Source organism: Solanum verrucosum, unplaced genomic scaffold, assembly GCF_900185275.1.
Source record: "Solanum verrucosum unplaced genomic scaffold, falcon-dt-bn FXZP01000140.1, whole genome shotgun sequence".
NCBI lineage: Eukaryota > Viridiplantae > Streptophyta > Magnoliopsida > Solanales > Solanaceae > Solanum > Solanum verrucosum.
The window spans coordinates 551,062-572,237 of record NW_026020112.1 but is presented as its reverse complement, the minus strand read 5'-3'; the positions used below and the strand labels follow the sequence as shown (position 1 = coordinate 572,237).

The 21,176-nt window shown below is 36.2% G+C and overlaps 1 protein-coding gene across 1 annotated transcript in view; it reads right to left on the bottom strand.

Moving 5' to 3' along the window:
- Positions 1–6,112: 6,112 nt before the first annotated feature.
- Positions 6,113–21,176, bottom strand: part of LOC125825593 (putative disease resistance protein RGA1) — a 163,088-nt gene continuing 148,024 nt past the window's right edge. The window contains exons 3-6 of the mRNA XM_049504916.1: positions 12,076–14,654; positions 11,731–11,961; positions 11,477–11,530; positions 6,113–6,229 (exon numbers count right to left, since the gene is read on the bottom strand). Coding sequence (XP_049360873.1) covers positions 6,113–6,229; positions 11,477–11,530; positions 11,731–11,961; positions 12,076–14,654 — 2,981 coding nt within the window. The remainder of the gene's footprint in view (positions 6,230–11,476; positions 11,531–11,730; positions 11,962–12,075; positions 14,655–21,176) is intronic.

The window sequence follows — 21,176 nt, the reverse complement described above, 5'->3', positions numbered from 1 at the left end:
TATGGACTGAAGTTGTGGCAAAAGGAAAAAGGAAAGAAGAAATATATGGAAAGAAACACCAAATCAACCGAAACTAATGTAGTCTCTTCCAAACAGCTTACATTCTTTCATGGATAGTTGACTGATGCAAGTCAAATGAAAAGATCCTTAAGAGATAGGGAGGTTCATATAATAGGAAATCACTTGATAGATTTTAGAAATATAATATGTATCTGGTCCGAATAAAATGCAAACAGGGTCATGCAAAGACAGAGGACAGACCGACTGGTCCATTGGACTCTCATTTCAGCATAAGCGAAAACCTCAATTGATAATTGATAAGAGCTTATGCCTTTTGGTGTTTTGATGATCTCCTCACAAGTGCAGGGACCTGGTCCTGTGCAGAGTATGCTCGTCCAGTGTCAAAGTGCGGTACAGTTGTAAAAACTGTCTGCGTCAGAAGCTGCAGAGTACTTCACCAATCAGAAGCAAGGAGGTTGCTTGTACGTTTGGTAATAACTTTTTGTGGTATATACTAAACAAAAGATAACAATATCATCAATTCATTCAAAGAGAGAGTCTTCAAAGAGCTTCAAGAACAGCAAGGGACTTGATTAATTACTTCAAGAGCTTCAAGAACAACAAGGGACCTGATCAATTACTTCAAGAGCTTCTTGTACCAGATGTTACTTTGTTTGCTTGTAATAGTGCTTACATTGTAGGATTCGTTTTGTGAAAGAAACGTTTCAAACTTGTTTGAATCATTGTAAGAACTAGGTTAAGGGTAACTTAGGTTCTTACTCTAAAAGTCTATATTAATCAGTTAGGATTAGTATAGTGGGCGGTATTGTATCCGCTTAGCAAAGTCTAAGTTATCTAAGGGTGATAGCTTAGTGGGTAGTGTTGTATCTGCTCTGGCTAATCTAAGTAATAGGAGGTATTGCTTAGAGTTGGGATTAGTAGGCTAATCTCGGTTTGTAAACTTGCTTTTACTTTTGCTTGGAGAAGATTAGTGAAAGAAGTTTGAAAAGTCCTGGCAGACCAGGTCGTGGTTTTACTCCCTTGAGCAATGAGGTTTCCACGTAAAGTTGTTGTGCAATCTTTACTTTCAGCACTTTGTTTATTTTTTGTTATTGTAACTGTGCTGAGGACCTGGTCCCATCTAGACAAGTGGACGCATACATTCCAACAAGTGGTATCAGAGCGGGTGCTCTCTAGCTGGTTAACACCAAGAGAGATTCCTATGGAAAGAATGGTTGCTCCACTGAGATGGCAAGAAGGTCGGTCTTCAACAAGGCCACCCTTGTTTGATGGTCAGTATTACCGGTGGTGGAAACATTGCATGTTTGACTTCATAATGGCTAAAGACTGTGAGCTGTGGGATGTTATTTGTGAGGGTCCCTATGTGCCATCTATAGAAGTAAAATATGAGGATGTCACAAGGGTCGTTGTCAAAACTCGACAACAATACAATGAATTTGACAAACGGAAAGTTGAGAAAAATCACAAGGCTAAGAAGTTCTTAATGTGTGGAATAGGCCCTAATGTATATAATCTGATTTCTTCGAGCGAATCAGCTAAAGAAATTTGGGATCTGCTGAGAACTACCTATGATGAAGCTGAGGAAACAAAGGCAGATCTGACTGGGGATGCTGATCAAAAGGGAGATGCAGAAAGGTATGAATCACTAGCCTCCAAGGTGTCACAATGTGAGAACCTTGAAGTAGATGAGACCATGGACTATTTCACTCAAAAATTTCAAAAACTTGTGAGTAAACGTGGAGGCTCCATGAAGGAAGAAGCTCATGATAGCGCTACAAGCTCTAGTGGCATGTGTTACAAGTGCGATCAACCAGGTCACACCATGAGAGACTGTCTTGTGCTTGAAGTTGATAACAAGGATGTAACAGATCAAGAGGGGGACCAGGTCCGTGCCAGCAGTAGCAGAAGAGAAACATTTTTCCAGACTGTAAAGAGGGAGATGACTGCATGAGAAGACTCCTCGAGTGTTTCAGATGACTCTGAACACTCTGATGAAGCCTTTATGGCAAAATCTGATGATGAGGAAGATGAAGAAGAGGTAACCCTTTCTGATCTTAAACAAAACTTGCATGTTTACTGTGTTAAGAAGTTGAGAACTCTAGCCGTTGTTTTGATTGACTCTTTCATTGAGTTAACAACTGAAAATGATCTGATGAACAACAACCTAGATATCCTTCGGGAAGAAAAAGTAGCCTTGGTTGACCAAATGTCTGTTGTGGAAGAACAATTGATGGTTCTAGAAGCTGAAAATCTAGAACTTAGGGAAAAATTAAAGATGATGAGTGAGAAATGTGGCAGAGGTAAGGGGGAGGCCAGCAGCTTGCAAATCGAGCTAGAAACCAGTTTGAATACTGCTGAAACAAAACTTGCTATGGCCTTGGAGAGAAATAATTAGTTAGAGATGGACCTGGTCCGTGTCAAAGAAGAACTGAACAAATCTCTCAAGTGGACCAACTCCTCAAAATTCCTTGCAAAGCTTACCAGTCAAGGTCAAAATGATAGGAAGGGGTTAGGAAATTTAAGCAAAAGTCCTTCTTACAATCTCCATGGCAAAGATGTGTTCATGTTTGATAGTTTGTCATGTCTCCATTGTGGTCGCGATGGTCACTTGAAGAAGGATTGTCCATCTTGGAAAAGGACCCAAGATAAACTCTCAAAATATTCTAAGCAGAGGAACAGAAAGAAAAAGGGACCTGGTCAACAGAGCAACAAGCAGAAGAAGAGACCTGGTCAACAGAAAACTGGCAGAAGAAGGGACCTGGTCGTGCTCCTGTTCCTACGTTGAAAAAAAACAATCTGCCTTACTGGACAAAGAATTCTCTTATCACTCCTTTATCTGCTTACTGGGAACTACAACTAAAGTGGGTTCCCAAGGCTAACAAGTGATAAGGTATTCTTGTGAGAAGAAGTAGCAGCAGTCAGCGTTGATTCATGAATTGCGGATGCTCAAGGCACGTGACTGGGAAACTGAAAACTTCTTCTCTCTCAAGGCACTTCAAGGTGGAGGTGTCTCATTTGGCGATGGCAGAAAAGGTATGTTTTTTGTGAAGGCATGATTGGAAGTCTATGGAACACACTATTGAGAATGTGTACTATGTCAATGGTTGAAGTACAATCTTTTAAGTGTTTCATAGATTTGTGATGAATGAAACAAAGTTAAGTTCTTATCGGAAATAACATGTGGTCACATACTTGCTCTCTCGGGGATGATTTGATAGAAAAGAGATGCAAGAACATGTGTATTGCTGATCTGATTGATGTTCGTTGTGACAGTCTCACTTGCCTTAGAGCTCAAAGTGAGAATGCTGAGATATGACATGAGAGACGTGCTCTTGTAAATGTTTCTCTACTGCACAAACTTGTGTCAATGGACCTGGTCCTCGATATGCTCTGAATAAAATTTACCGATGACAAAGCTTGTGATGCTTGTGTTAAAAGAAAACAGATCAGACCATCCTTCAAGTGGAATATACAGGCTGTTAATTTTACAAAGGACTTTTGGGCTAAAATGGTGAATAGTACATGTTTGGTGACCAAAATGATGATATTGAGAAGTGTAATCTCAATGATATTGAAAGAGTATTTGTGGAATACTCTTCCTCCAGCAAGGCTTATCCGGTGTATAAACAATGTGTTGAAGAGAGCATGTATGTGACTTTTGATGAGTCTGAGAAAATTGATGTTCATAAGGGAGACCATGAAATAGAGGAGCTGATCAAAGAAAGGGAAAACAAGGCAATCCTAAATCCTGGAAGCCAACAGGTTGCAGAAGAAAATGGTACAGATCTCACAGGAGTACCTAGTCCCTCTGTCACTACCCAAGGGACTCCTTCTCAAAGTCTAGAAGATGACGATGCTGAAATCGAAGAAGAGTTGATCAGAAAGTCCGGATGGAAACATCAATTCTCACATCCATGGGACAATCTCATCTCTCCACTTGACGCTGGAATTCAAACTAGATCCAGGACAAGAAATCTAGTTGCATATTCAGCCTTTATGTCAAGAGAAATACATCAAGGAACTACTTTGAAAGTTCAATCTGATTGAGGCAAAAGTTCTTGACACTCACATGAGCACAAGTGTGAAGCTTGACTTAGATGAAGATGAAGTTGAGGAATGAGTGCAAGATTTCAAGCAGCACCAAAGGAATCCCATCTAAAGGCAGCTAAACGTATCCTGAGATACTTGAAGGGAACTCAGGACCTGGTCCTCCTCTACCTAACATGTGACTCACTTGATCTAATTGGTTTTGCAGATGCTGACTATGCAGGCTTTCTTGTAGATCGAAAGAGTACATCAGGCATGACACATTTTCTTGGATCATCACTGATTTCCTGAGGGACAATGTTGAGAAGCAAAATGTGGTGATGAAGTTCTGTAAGACTGAGGACCAGCTGACTGATATCTTTACAAAGTCATCGAGTAAAGAATGTTTCATTAAAAGCAAAATGAGGCTGGGGATGCACAAGATTACCTAATTCTGTGACAAGTTTGCACAAAAATCTTCTATTTTGATTATGTTACGGAGGGCAGGTATCTATACTTGTTTTAATAATTGTCACTTAAGAATTCACTTATGGTACCTTAATGTAGGTATACACTCATGGTGTGTCTAGCTGAAGGGAAGATTAAATCATACTGATAGGGTTACAAACTGAAAAGGGGACCTGGTCCTGCTGAGGTTAGTATCACTTATACTACACTTTTTGTATGTCAACATCACTACCACATGTCCCTCGCCCATTCATCGCGTCAGTTTCATATGTCTTTTCGCTTTTAAACCAAAGGTTGCTACTGTTGGGGACCCGATGTCTTTTTGGTTTTATATAACACTTCTCTTAGTGAATCAAATTCACTAATCCCCTTTCCAAAGCTTTTCTCTCTTTCTCAAAATGTCTAACTCTAATTCTTCTTCAAAGATCCCTATCTCCCAAGAAGTTGAAAACCTTAGTTCATTCAACTTCTCATCTTCTACTCCAAAAGGTTGCAAAGAAATCTCCTGTGAAAAGGGAGAAAGCTAGAAAACAGGTGGCTGAAAATTAAAACGTGGAGATATCAATAATGCAGGGTTATCGAAAAGGTTTCTCAAAGGGAAATATCAATTGCTTTTTGAGTTCATCAATAAGGTGTTAGTGCCCAAAAAAAAATAAAAAAAAATAGTGGCATCTGCTGCTGATCTGTCTCTCATGGAGAAGCTTGATGAACTTGAAGAGATCAACCTCTCTGCCATTATGCTGGATTGTTAGTGTGTTGAAGGAAAAACTAGGGGCAGATCTCAAATGACAGATGTTCTAGAGTAGCAGACTGCTCTTAAACGGGAAGTAACTGATCCTACTGAGATTCTGAATAACAAGGAGATTGAAATTGCTTCATTGAGGTCTGAAATACAGAAGGCAGTTTCGAGGGGACCTGGTACCAGCAATGGAAATGAGCAGGTATTGCAAAAGTTGAGGGATGAAAATGAAAGGCTGCTGAAGACAAATGCATCACCCAGTGAGGAAGTTAAGGCTCTCAACAGGCAGCTTATCAAGGCTCATGAGGATGCAAATGAGCATTTGTCTCTGTTTATGTGCATCCTCAATCCATTTCCCCTTCCGTCCTAAAAGTGTCTTGTTTCCTTAGTTTCCCTTTTTGTTCTTCAATCATGATTAAAACTCTTGTGGCTTTGTGTTTGTTTTGCTTGACTACAGTGGTCAGTATTTGTGATCTAATGCTATTTATGTTTCTCCCCTGTTCATGTGTGGCTTAATATTCTCTTTATGCTTACATACACATGTTCTGTGTGGCCCAAGGCCCCGAATTCTTTATTGCCTTGCATTTAACTTGAATATGTTTACTGCTTCACCTTTTCAATGATGTCAAAAGGGGGAAGTTTTGTTGTAAAGTTGGTTGTGGAATAGGGGGCACTGAACTAAGGGGGAACGAACTATGGTTGTTAGGGGCATTGAACTAAGGGGGAATGAACTGTGGTTGTTACTGGTGCACTAACAAAGGGGGAATTTGTTATGTATTTGAATGAATGTCTGTTCACTCACGTGAGGAGTTATGCAGGTTGTTTGTCATCATCAAAAAGGGGGAAATTGATAAGAGCTTATGCCTTTTGTTGTTTTGATGATCTCCTCACAAGTGCAGGGACCTGGTCCTGTGCAGAGTATGCTCGTCCAGTGTCAAAGTGCGGTACAGTTGTAAAAGCTGTCTGCGTCAGAAGCTGCAGAGTACTTCACCAATCAGAAGCAAGGAGGTTGCTTGTACGTTTGGTAATAACTTTTTGTGGTATATACTAAACAAAAGATAACAATATCATCAATTCATTCAAAGAGAGAGTCTTCAAAGAGCTTCAAGAACAGCAAGGGACTTGATTAATTACTTCAAGAGCTTCAAGAACAACAAGGGACCTGATCAATTACTTCAAGAGCTTCTTGTACCAGCTGTTACTTTGTTTGCTTGTAATAGTGCTTACATTGTAGGATTCGTTTTGTGAAAGAAACGTTTCAAACTTGTTTGAATCATTGTAAGAACTAGGTTAAGGGTAACTTAGGTTCTTACTCTAAAAGTCTATATTAATCGGTTAGGATTAGTATAGTGGGCGGTATTGTATCCGCTTAGCAAAGTCTAAGTTATCTAAGGGTGATAGCTTAGTGGGTAGTGTTGTATCTGCTCTGGCTAATCTAAGTAATAGGAGGTATTGCTTAGAGTTGGGATTAGTAGGCTAATCTCGGTTTGTAAACTTGCTTTTACTTTTGCTTGGAGAAGATTAGTGAAAGAAGTTTGAAAAGTCCTGGCAGGCCAGGTCGTGGTTTTACTCCCTTGAGCAAGGAGGTTTCCACGTAAAGTTGTTGTGCAATCTTTACTTTCAGCACTTTGTTTATTTTTTGTTATTGTAACTGTGCTGAGGACCTGGTCCCATCTAGACAAGTGGACGCATACATTCCAACAATAATGATGTGCAACAAAAATTTAATCACTCATGACCCATTTCCAGGATCTCCACATACAGTGATCACTTTCTGCCAAATGCAAATGAGTTTACAGAATGTAATTTTCCTTGCTAATGATGACACTGAAACACAAGTAACATTTCCACAAGGTCCATGCTAGTTTCAAACATGAATCTGAAAAGCACGAAATGGTAAAAAGTCAGTTTTGGCACACGTTTCCTAATTGGGAGAATGGAGAAGCAGATCATTACAAGTAACAGATACTGCTAATGACATTTTAAGAGCTAATGGGGGCACTCTTTGCAATAAGATTCGTGACAATTATCATTATCTTCATCATAGCACCTGAATAGGTATGACAAATACTGAGATTCTTCTTATTTTATACATGTTGGGAGGGAGGAGGGGTCAGACATTAATACTGTGAGAATGCAACAAATACACCTTTCATAATGTAAAACATTGAATTATAAAGAATGAAGCTCTGGCTTTATTCATCAAATAAAATTGCAAAAACTTCATGGAGAATAAAAAGGCACACACGGCCATGCAAAGACAGAGGCTAGACCTGTGTAGCTTCTCATTGAGCACCATATACACTTTGAGTTTTTTGATGTTTCATATCGACTTCAGTTCCCCGAAAAGGTTGTTCAGTACCCAAATACTCGTGAAAGTGTTCCGTAATGAGCCTACAGCTGAAGATTTTGTTCTTCATACAAAATAAAAGTGGTGGTTCCTCTGTGAAACATAACAAACCCCGTTAAACAATTAAACAGTAAAATCGAGGAATGCAAAAAAGAAGGCATAATACATAAATAGGACCGTTAACTTGACTTTAAATTATAACTTTGACTTTTAACTTTGATAGTGCACAAAAAGGCACTTTAACTATCCAACTCTTAAACAAAAAAAAAACATTTGAATATTGCAGCCAAAAAGCGTGATATGCAGACGCTCCAACGTGGACTAGTGAGCTACTCAATGGCTGCCAACTAATTACAAAACGTGGACTAGTGAGCTACTCAATGACTGCCAACTAATTGCAAAATTTACACGTTGATTTTAGAATATTTTTTTTAAAAAAACTAAATTAATATGCCACCAATATACAAGGGGTAGGGTGAAAGACTCCCCAATTTCATCCGGTTCTCTCTCAAAATTGTGAAACCCTAGCAAGATTTCTTTGCGAATCAAAGGAAAAATTGTTCAAGATTTGTGCTGAAAGTTCATATAGTTGGATGTTTATCTGTTCATCTTCCTCAATTTAGTCCAGATATGTTTAATTTTGCCCTTTTGAAGGTTTATTTTTGATAGAATGTAGAATCTTTTTGTGACATCTTGCAAGTTGATAACTAGGAAGAAGCTTAAAAATTGGAAATAGTCATTTTTGGAAAGAAGTAAAAATCTGGAAAATTTGGTTAAGAAGGGGAAAAAGTGAGTTTTTGACCAACTTTGAACAGTTATAAATTATATCTCAAGATGATTTAGGTGTAGTTCCAGTTATGTTTGCGAATCTCGTGGAATGATCTTTCCAACGCCATGGATTTTGCTCAATTCCGAGTTCGTATGAGTGAGTTATGCCCTTTGGAAATTGGGAAGTTGGCAGGGAAGTCCGTCCGGGAATTGTAAGGGTATTTTGGTCTTTTCCCTAATCAATTGTTTTGGTTATATCAAGGGTTTAGACTGATTTTTAGATCAGTTTTTCCCTTTTTAAAAGAGTGAGAGTAAGGGTTTGTGAGTGAAGAGGAGAAGAAGAGGAGAAAGAGAAGATCAAGCAAGGTTTCGTCAAAGATCGTCGTGGATATCGTCGGGGGTGATCCCTACTAGGTATGTGAGTTCATAGTGCTGGGTTGGTTCTTTCCCCCACACGCCAAACTCGTTTAATTTCGAGAAAAGATTGATTATGTTTGTTGAAGTTGTTGGTTGTGTTTGTTGAAGTTGTTGGTTGTATTTGTTGAAGTTGTTGGTTGTGATTGTGTTGAAGTTCTTGTTGATTTGGGACATGTTTCCGGTTGTGTTTGTGAGTTGAAATCTATTGTATGTTAAGGGGTTTATGATTCTAAGTGTTTGGGGTTGGATTCATTGAAGTTAAGAAGGTTTAGAGTTGGAAAAAAATGAAGGAGAAAAGTCAAGTTTTCTGGGAAAAGGGCTGGGGCGGCGCGCCTAGCAGAGCACCCAGCAGGCCCCTCTGAGGTCTGAAGGCCGGCGCTCCGCGCCTCTCAGAGCGCTAAGGACGCCAAGTTTTTCCTTTCATTCCCTACTTTATCATACATGTTCCTTGGTAATGTACCAATGTTTTATAGTTGTTTTCAACACTCTAAGGTACATTTAAACCTCCCGAACTTATCCATAAACATGAGATCATTACCCTTGAATCCATAATCCAATTTGAGGAAAGTTTAGATCAAAGTCAAGTGAAGTTAGAGTCAATCTTAGAAGTTAAGAAGTAAGTCCAAGCAAGTCTTTAAAGTTATTCAAGAGTCTTTATTGAGCGTTTTAACTTCATTTTAAGGCTCAAGTTTCAAGTCAAGCAAGAGTATAGAGTTTCAAGTTAAGAAAAAAGTAAAAAGTTTCAAGTTAAGTCAAGAGTATAAAGTTGAGTTCATTTCTCAAAAGTTATTAGGGAACTAAGTATTCCCAAAGAAGTTTTAAAGAAATGTTTTCACATTTAAACAAGATTGGAAACTGAGATTTCCAAAGAGCCTTCGGGCTAGTTTTCCAGAAAAAGAGTTATCACTTTCTAAATGAAGCAAGAAAGGAAACTGAGATTTCCAAGATAGCCTTTGAGCTACGTTTTGAGTAATTATCTCAAATCAGCAGGAAGAAGTATGTTTTTTTTTTAAACATAAGAGCCAGTATATTTTGGGAGTAGTATCGAGCACCGAGTTGGGGGAGCGTTCAAGGAACCCACAGCCCCCATAGAACCATGTTAGCCACCATAGGTAGAAAAGGATCATACTTTTTAGATGAATCCTTTTCCAGATACACTAGTGGATCCATTAGGCAGTTCAGGTCTTATACCTTTGGCCGGGTATAGGATGCTCTGGCAATGTGAGGTCGATCGCTGTATCATCACTATAGCTCTATGTGATGGTTGTCGGTTAGAGAAACTCCCACAGCAATTATTGTATTTTCATACACAAAAAGTATTGTATTTTTATATACATCAGTTCATTTGTATTTCTATATACATCTCAGGCTTACTGTATCTTTGTATACACATAGAGTTTATAGTAGGTTTTAAACAACCTTTCTTTATATTGCACTTGTTTTAAATTGCCTTATATTGAAAGAAGTCAGTCAGGTTGAGTTGAGTTGAGCCAGGTAAGCTATTCAGTTTATTCCAGATGTCCTTCTAGCCTATGTTGCTTAGTTTTCCAGCTCGCATACTCGTACATTCAATGTACTTATGCCAGTTGGCCTGCATCTTATGACGATGCAGACACAAGTACCCAGGATCAGCATCTAGCACGCCGTTGATCCAGTTGAGCACTCCAGAGTCAGTGGTGAGCCTCTTTGCATTTTGGAGGACTCGGTTATTTTGTTCTCATAGTTTTGTTTTATTAGGATTTTGCGGGGTCTATCTCAACATCCATCTCAGTGTTATAGAGGTTTCATAAATAGTCAGTCGGTTAGTTAGTTTTGAGTCTCTCATCTATGTATATATGTAAATATTCTATTTTGGGACTCGAGTTGCCTTAGGCCAGATTTTATCAGTTAAGTTGTTTTATGTCCTTGCATTGCATGGAGTTATTCTGTTGAGTTAGGTTTCCGCTGAGTTAAGAAAGCCAGGCCAAGGGTTCGCTTGGGGCCAGCAATGGTCTTCGAGTGCCAGCCACATCCAGGGTGTAGGCTCGGGGCGTGACACTTTTTGTCACCATGACGGTAAATTTGTTCCTTTTTACAGCTTTAGTCAAATGGATTATTTGTTGACCAAGAAATCTTCATTATAGCTCTTTTTCCACAGTGACAAAAAAAATTAGGAGCTATTTGCATTAAAAACGAGCAAAAATCGTGCTAAAGCAAAAAAAATGTTGTACTAGAATTAGAAAGACGAGGGGAAAATGAGATTTTGATTTGAAAATATAAAGGTATATATAAAAGGGATTCGTTAAGGGTATAATTGGCATTTCAACATATTTTTTTACTATTGTGGGCCTTGAAATTAACTCCTGACGCGCGCAGATTGAGTGCATACCACACATCTTGCCAGGTAGGATTCGAGTGTTTTTTTGTTTAAGAATTCGATAGTTAAAGTGCCTCTTTGTGCACTTTCAAAGTTCAAAGTTATAATTTGAAGCCAAATTAAGGGTGCTATTTATGTATTATTGCAAAAAGGAACCCGGAAAACTTGTTATAGCATTCGTCTAAATTGTAAACGAAAATTTACCTAACATAATTGCCTACCACTCATGGGATTTGGCTTGATTTACCACAACGTCATTCGAGCATGACCTTAGAACTAGTCACCTATAAGAAAAAAAACATAAATTTGATTAAATCATATCAAGAAATACCATACTTGAAGAACTAGAAGAACAACAATTCGGTTCAAGCGGACAAGCAGGAAGCTGAAAGCATAGCACAGATGCAATTGATTGATAATTTTGCATTTTTTTAATGTCAAAATAGTTGCAGGAAAAATAAATAAATTACATACAATGTTTTTTTTTCTGGAACTTGTGGAAATTAATACTTATTTAAAAAATGGAATCAGAAAGTGCAAGTGAAATAGAGACTTACGTCTATCTTGAATTACCCTCCCGCATACTTCAGTATATGGAATATGGGAAATTTTGGACCACTGGGAGTTTGGGCTACTCTGTTTGATTTTTAACTTTGGGCAGTGTATAATTTTCAGGTACCGTAAGTTGGTTAGGCGTTGCATGGCATCTCTAGATGGAAGATGCTCTAGTTTATTGCATTTCTGTAAAACCAACTGTTGCAAAGAAACAAGGTTGCCGAGCCCATCCGATAGAGCTTCCCATGGACAATCATGGATCTGCAGATGTTGTAATTTGGGCATGGCATCTGAGAAGTCCACATGTAGCCGCTTACACCTCACTAGATCTAATCTTACAAGAGAAGTAAGGTTTTAAAGTATATGAGGAAGAACCTCGATTCCGAAATCCTTTATTCTGATCCATCTTAGGGCAGATAGTTGCATAAGCTGATGGGGCAGAGAATCCCAATGCGTACGTCCGTACACTTCCAATGAACAAAGGGACGATAGCTGCTGAATTCCATTAAAGATCAATTGGAATGCCTCAAAATCCACCATTTCTGAGAAAAGACCAATTACCAAATGCTGTAACCCAGTGAATGTTGTAACCCAGTGAAACCCCCCTGCGGGTACACTAGTCAATTTGGGACATTTTTTAAAACTAAAATATGAAAGTGAAGGCATTTCCCAGCCATGTAAAGGCAAGGAAACTAAGTTGTCACATTTCTTGACCACCAAAACTTCCAGAGACCGACAATGCTCTAGCAATCCAGCTGGTAAACTGGTCAATCCATTGCACTCCTGTAACGAAAACTCTTGGAGGGAAGTCAAATAGTTCTCTCCACTGGGAACAGGAAAAGAACCGAAATTGGTGCAGCTGACAATCTCTAATCTCTTAAGAGAATGAAGATTGTACAAGCTTTGTGGTAATTCACGAAACTCTCCACAGTTTGAGACAAATAGGATTTGAAGAGAAACGTTGTTGCGTAGCATCTCATCGGGTAAACAAGTGAGCTCTTTCACCGCATCGACTCTAAGCTCTACGAGAGATGTTAAGTTGCTGCACAAGTTCAACAATGGCATTTCACTGTCAACTATGACAATGTCTAATTCACGCAGGCTTTCAAATAGACTTGGAGTACTTTTTAACGATGGACACTTTATAATCCTCAACTTCTCAAGCTCAGGAAACATTCTTACCCCAACATCATCTACCTTCCACTCAATAAGGCTAGACATATCCTCCAATATTAGTACTTTCAATGATGGGAACACTTGGATATTGCTGCTTGATCCATTATTGTGACCATCAATACCATAAAATCTATGCCCGATGCATTCCACCTCATGGAATCCTGACAGCTCAAGATGTCGAAGCAATTTCAGTTGGCCAAGCGGTGGAATTTCTTTGCATCTTTTGCAACCACTTAATTCCAACTTGACCAAATATGGTAGTGACTCTTCACTGAACCATGAAGGAAATTTAGTCCCCAAATATTTCCACACTGCTAAGGTTTTCAAGTTAGGATGGGGTTGAAGACCATTCAACACATGCTCATGATTGATCTCACAGCCTTCTGATTCATCATGGGACCATGAATACACCAGCTTGTAGATATTGGGTTTCTCCTGTAAATTTGCTGTTTGGGCCTCTTCTTTATTTCCGACTAATTGGAGATGTTTGATCGTCAATTCACCTCTAAGGTTTTTCAAACGACCTAATTCTTTTATCCGACAACCTTTCTCTGAACCTATGTAGAAAAACTGTAGCGTCTGAAGACTGGTCAATTGCCCCATATTAAGCGGCGTCTGCATATCTGATCCATGACAACAGTAGCAATATATGTGTCTCAAACTTATCATATTTGCCATTTCTTCTGGAAGCTTCCTGAGCGAAGGACAGTGATTGACTCTAAATGTTTGCAAATTGTAGAGCTTGCAAATGGAGTTGGGCAAGGCTTTGATCTTAGTGTACGAGACATCAAGATATCTCAAGTATATTAGCTTGTCAATTGAGGCTGACAACTCTTCGATGCCTGACCTGGACAAATTTAAAACTCTCAAGAACTGAAAGCTCATTAGCATATCTTCAGGTATATTTCTTTTCCAGAATAATGTGCTCAAACGTCCTGGCTCGTTTATCTTATCTATTTGATCAGTTGGTGAGTCCCATCCAAAGTATCTCCAGCCAACACTCTTTTGATCAAATAGTGTAGACTTTAAAATATCTCCAGCCAAATCATGCACAAGATCATGCATCTTACAGTGTGTGATATTGTTGTACTCATCTAGCTTAACATCTTGCAGCAAGGAATATTGGAACAAGAGTTGGAAAAACTTGTTCCCAACGTCTTCCATCACAGGGGTCTCTTGAAATGGACGAAGAAACCCTTCTGCCATCCAGAGTTGGATTAGTTGGTCCTTCTCAAACTCAAAATCTTTTGGAAACATGGCAAAGTAAGCAAAACACTTTTTCAGATGTGGAGATGATAGATAATCATAGCTGAGTTTTAGGATTTTCTTTAAGCGATTTTCCCCATTATCATCTTCACCTGCAACAAGAATTGCCTGCCATTCATGTTTTTCCTTGTTGCAGAAGAGGCATCCTAAAACACTTGCAGCCAACGGTAGACCTTGACACAGTTCAACTATCTTTTTCTCCATGCTCAGTATTTCCTGCGGAACTTCCCCATCAACAAATGCTCTTTGTTTGAAAATGGACAAACAATGATCATCTGTTAATTTCCCCAACATATGAAGATCTGCAGCTACTATGGATGCCACCTGCTTCATACGAGTAGTCACGAGAATGCAGTTTCCTTTGGATGTATTGATTCCTTTCAAGGTGTCCATGAACTCATGCCACGATGTAGAGTCAACACGCCACAAATCATCCAGGACAAGCAAATACTTTTTTTCTCCCAATGCATCTTGTAGCATCTTGACTATTATATCTCTGCTTTGGACCTCACCTTTCCTCTTTGTCAGTGATTCGAGGATCAGTTCAAGAAAGCTCTTAGTGTCTGGCATTTCAGGTAGACACAACCAAACTCTCTTTTCAAAGTGTTTCTCGATGTGTTCATCATTGAAAACTATCTTAGCCAGAGTAGTTTTCCCTAAACCCGCCATACCCACTATGGGAATGGTGCACAGAACAACATCCTTTCTCATGTTTAACATCCTCTCCTTTATTTCAGCAACATCTTTGTCTCTACCAACAACATCCAAAGCAACTACTAGAGAATCTGTTTCTCGGATTGGTATTTCTTGAGAAGGAACAGTCAGTGGTCGGAGACCGAGGTCATTGGCTAACTGATTGATAGCCCTCAACTCTTCATTGATCTTTTTGATTTTTTGAGACATTTTGTACTTGAAAGCAGTATGAGAAAAGAAGTTGCGGTTGTTCATCACTTGTGCTTTGAGAGATTTATATGTGAATTTGTCAAACACATTTTCAGCATCTTCAGCAATTCTCTCAAGCATCTTAAGCCATTCTTCCACGGCCTGATCTTCTATTTGTCGTCTTTCAGCATCATGAATGAAAGCTTGGATAATGGATACATATTTTTTCAGCATTCCGAGATTTTTCTTGCAGTTCCTTAAAGTTTTGGCCTCCTCACTAGCGAAAGAAAGTAGCTTGCCAAGCCCAACTTTAACAGTAGCACCAATTACAGGATCGGCCATTGTTGTTTTTGCTCCTTCTTCCTCTACACCAAATTCTTCTTTTGCTAGTTTTTTGCCCACCACTAAAAAAATTTGCTGTATAATAATTATTACAGAGTATAATAAAATGGAAAAGGGGCTAAAATATACCTGAACTATTAAAAATGGTACAAAACTATCATTCATCCAATTATTGGCTCCCAAATACCCTTCTTATCCATCTTTGGGACTAATATCGACTACTTTTACAACGGATTATCATTTAAGTTATGGGCAAATTACAGAAATCACATACTTTTAAGGCAAAATTACAATTTATCCCTTAAAAGTTTATAATTACAGAAATCCCTCATTTTCGCGCATCAGATTAGTGTATCAGCGCTTATATTATTGTATCTCGCGCATCAGATTAATGTATCAACGCTTATACTATTGTATCTCACGCATCAGATTAATGTATCAGCGCTAATATTATTGTATCTCGTGCATGTATCAACACGTATATAGCTCTGATACATTAATCTGATGCGCGAGATACAATAATATAAGCGCTGATACATTAATCTGATGAGCGAGATACAATAATATAAGTGCTGATACACTAATCTGATGCGCGAAAATGAGGGATTTTGGAGATTTGTAAAACTTATAGGGGATAATGGTAATAAGTAAACTAAAAGGTGGGATTTTTGTAATTTTTCCTTTTTAAAATGTGAAGATCTATTGGATACAATTTAATTACTTAAATTAATTTACTAACTCACCCATTATTAATTACACCCGACCCAAATTAATTAATTACACTCGTCCCAAATTACATTTACTCCACCGATTCAAACAAATACACCCTTCATTCCCAACATTTCACTTCATCTTCCAATCTTCTTCCCCAATATATTCGCCTACAATCTCGAAAAACAGTACCTAAATACACTCATGTATCACCATAAAAAATCACCAAAACACTCATGATTTTTTGTAGTGATACATGAGTATATTTAGGTAGTACTTTTCGAAATTGTAAGCGAATATATTGAGGAAGTAAGGTTGGAAGAGGAAGTGAAATGTTATAAAAAAAATCACCAAAACACTCATGATTTTTTGTAGTGATACATGAGTGTATTTAGGTAGTACTTTTCGAAATTGTAAGCGAATATATTGGGGAAGTAAGGTTGGAAGTGGAAGTGAAATGTTGGGAATGAAGGGTGTATTTGTTTAAATCAGTGGGGTAAATGTAATTTGGGGCGGGTGTAGTTAATTGGGGTCGGGTATAGTTAACTTGAGTCGAGTGTAGTCAATTTGGGTTGGGTATAATTAGTAATAAGTGAGTTTGTAAATTAATTTAAGTTATTAAATTATAACCAACAGATGGTTGCCACTCATTTAAAAAATTTATTTTTAAATGATAATCCACTATAAAAGTGGTCAATATATATTGGACTCAAAGGTGGATGGAAGGGTATTTGAGAGCCAATAGATAGATGTCAATAGGGATGACAATGGGGCGGGACGGATGTGGGGTGGAGCGGGTTTAAAGCTATGCATGGCCGGTTTAAGGTTGTGCGGGGGGGATTGAAGTGGGCTCTTTAAAACTTATGCGGGACGGGTTGCGGGTATATGTGATTTTATGTGGTTTAAATTCAATTTTAATTTTTTACATGTTATAAGAGTGATAGAACGTTATTTATTATGATAATTTCTTTAAAGCTACTAAAATATTCAAGATAGTAAATGAAAATGGTTCAATATAAAATAATTCAATTTCTTACATGTTTTTCAATTGACTTCTAAAAAATAAAATTTTAAGTCACTATCCTATTAAATTAATACAACTTAATGAAAAAATGAATTTATTTTATGAATTTTATTTTTAGTATCAAACTTAACTAGGAAAAGAAAATAATTTGAAATCCAATAGGTGGATGGAGGGTAATTTTGTATCATTTCCAATAGTTCGAGGGTATTTTAGGCCCGTTTCCGAAAAGAAGAATATAACATGAAACTCATAAGCACAAACAAAAATCTTCAATAATAACAAAAAAAATTAAGATGCAAATGAGGAATATGTGGAAGGAAAAAAGAAGCATGACAGGTATATATTTATACTTATAGGTGTAGTGACTCATATGTTTCTTTTTTCAGAATTATTACAATCATTTATGGTTTGAATAATTAAGATAGTGACTTTTGGTCTTCTCATCATAAGCAATAGAAGGTTGAAAAATGAAATAAATATAATGACTTCTTGAATATTATAATGTATATATATATATACTCAGAGTGGGAGAGGGATTATTGTGGCTGATTCATTAAGCAATATTAATATGAAAAAAAAATATTTATCAGGTTACACATTACTCTTTAGCTTGCAATAAATCTAGGAGGTGAAAAGACTTTAAAATATTTTGATTAATAAATATTTAATTAATTGAATATTTATAATATTTTAATTTAGTCTAGGGATAAAATGATAATCCAACTTTGTATTTGGAGCTTCCCACTTTTATTATTATATTATATTATGACTTTGCTATCTAATTTCTTTAAAAATTTATTAACTACGTACTAATTAAATTAATAACGAATCAATGTATTACTTACTAAACACGTCACTCTTTAGCTTGCGATAAATCTATGAGGTGAAAAGGCTTTAAAATATTTTGATTAATAAATATTTTATTAATTGAATATTTTATAATATTTTTATTTAGTGTAAGGGTAAATTGGTAATTCTTTTGTATCTGGAGCTTCTCACTTTTAGTAATACTAGTCTATGGGAACGTGTGTTGCACATTTGTTCAATGTCAACCTATCTAACCTTTAAATTAATATAGATAATATTAAACATGTATATAATGATTAATTAAAAATTTAAAAGTAAAGTAACTATATATAATAAATTGAATTGATTTGTCCTTCCCTTTTCTTGTGCAATTTTTATGATATATGACATTTTCTTTGTCTTTTGATATTTCAACAACAAATAGTCTGAATGTGAACTTGAACAATATAATCAGTTATGTTTTCAAATGCTTACATGCATCCTATGTTTAATTCAAGATTATAAATTATAATATACGTGAATTTAACAGAATAATTTTAGTAAACTTTTGCAAATATAATTATAATGTAATAAATATAAAAGAATCTATCACCATATGTAAATATTAAAAAAAAATTGAAAAATTTCAAAGGACTAATAATCATATGTGTATCTAAAGTTAATATATTTATACTTCTCATAAATCTTAGACATACGTTACATTTTCCTAGTATATTTTTGTAAAATAATAATTGTTAGAAAATGAGTACCTGATATTAGTGATTGAGAAGTGAAGAGTGCTCAAAGTTAAATCTGTAATGCGGAGAAACAAATAAAAATTAGTTAGCAAACAAAATTAAAAATATGCATGGCAATATATTAGAGTAAACAAATTTGAGATGGACATATGAATCAGATTTTTCCAAGAAAAAAAATGAGAATAAAATTCTCTTCTCCAACATTAATCCACAAAATTCATGATTTTTTTCTCTCCTTTTTTTCTATAAAAGTGATCCGTATATATTTGATTTTATAGATGATTATGGTCTTCTTTTTTTAATTCAATGTAACTCTTCACATTCTTTATGTTTTAATAGTAATGACTGATTGTTTAAATAGATGAATGCAATCTTTTATTATGTTTTTAATGAAATATTAACTTTTCAAATTCTACATGCATTTTACTATTTCATAAAAAAATAAATTTCTAACATCCCATTATTGCAAGCTCGCGAAAGACCTTTTTATTATACTTATTTGTTATAGCTTTTCATAACTACTCATTTCCACGACTCTTCATTTGTCTTCTTTATTCTAACAAAAAATAAATTAACATTTATAGATAAGGATGATTGAATATGAATGAATGATAATGATAAATGATAACATAATATTTTATATATAATAACTAATAATATATTGACTTCATTTTACATTTATGCCTTCCAACTTTGAGTGTGCACAAGTAGACGCTTGAACTTGTATAAAGTTGAACAAGTAGACACATGAGTCTTATGTGGCATAATACACGTAGGACACCACATAGGACATAAATTGCCAGTAGGACACGTGTGTTTACTTATTTAAACTTTATGCAAGTTTAAGTGTCTAGTTGTGCACACTCAAAGTTGAAGGACACAAATATGAGTTGAGATCAATTGTTAAATGGCATATTAATGTATTATGGCTACATGATATAATACATGATAATATGATATGATGATACTACACTAGACTATTCTAGAGACTAATCTATGATATTTCAAAAAATCATCTAACTTTTTCACAATTGGAGCGTGGATTAGGAGTGCAAACAAGAATAGACCTGACTATGATACCTTATAAAAATGTAACGCCTGGACCTAACTCAACCTCAAAAACTAAAAATTTTATATATTAGTACGAGTCTACTATACTAGTGTCTTGTACAATTTACTGTAGGAGACCAGCTAGTTGGAATGGAAAAGATTTGTTAGCTTTACTGTATATGTATCCTTCATTGTATTTTTCAGGCGTTAGATGAAGGGATTATAGGAAATTAAAAGGATAAACAATCACCAAGTGATGAAGGGGGATCTAGATTCAGATGATAAAGATTTCCTTTTAAGTGTGAAATAAATTATGAATCAATGGAACTCACCTCAATATTAACTTATCGAATTTCCTGTTATTCTTCAATAGCTCAATGATAGATCGATCGATTGTTAACTGATTGGTCGTACGTAGATCCAAATACTATATGACACAAGGTGTTGTCTAGTACATAGAGATGGGTGAGGAGTTCAAACAATAATTAGAGTTGGTAATGAGCACAAACAGACTGGAATGTGTATTGTATCACGAGTTCTGAATTATTGCATTATTAATTTATTAATTTATGGTATTGGTAGGTAAACATCAATTAGTGCTTTATTAATTAATTATAGTGTTTCGTCCTATTGACTGTTTTATTAAAAGCGACATCAACTTTATTCTAGTCTTTGAGAATAAGACAATAATGTCTTATTCCATAAAATATATTAAAAAAAGACCCATGATGTAGATGTAGTCATTATCTTTAAAACAAAAAGAAACTCATATAAAATGTGTGACACTAATGATGGAGGGTGGCCGATGAGGGTAGGCCAAAGGAAAAGATTAACAACCATTTAGGCTGGCAAGTACTTTAGTCGAATCACACATTGGAATAGCCCAAATAGGAGAGGAACCTAAAAAAGAAGTTACAATTAATACATAACACAAGTTCACTACACTTTTGAGCTCGACGATGGCATATCCCTAAAAGGCTCTGACTAAATGGACATCCAATTTTGATTTCTTAAATTGTATTTTTTTTCCTCATAAACATAAAAAATCCACCAGTTGTGAAAAGCATCAAATTTCTCCAATTCTTATGCAATCTAATTATCAAATGAGCAAACCATCATTCATATACAAGATATCAGAACATCTTAAAGCACCATAATGATTGAATCACACATATCTTTTTGTGTTTCATTGTGATCATTGGTAAACAATTTGGTTAATATTTGTCTTTAGCTGGTTAATTATATTCTTACTTGAAGTCAAACTTAATAAGTATTATAAAAATTATTTTATTTGTGGATTTGGTTAACAAGTTACGTTGTAACCCTAACACCATGTAATATTGTCTTGCTGAAAGTATTTCTGACATCAAAACAATAAAATAAAAATGCAAGACACAAGTTGCTCTATACACAAAATACAACCATGGTAGAGAAATGTAGCAAAGTAACTGGCATAAGTTGCTCTTTCTACTTTGAATGCT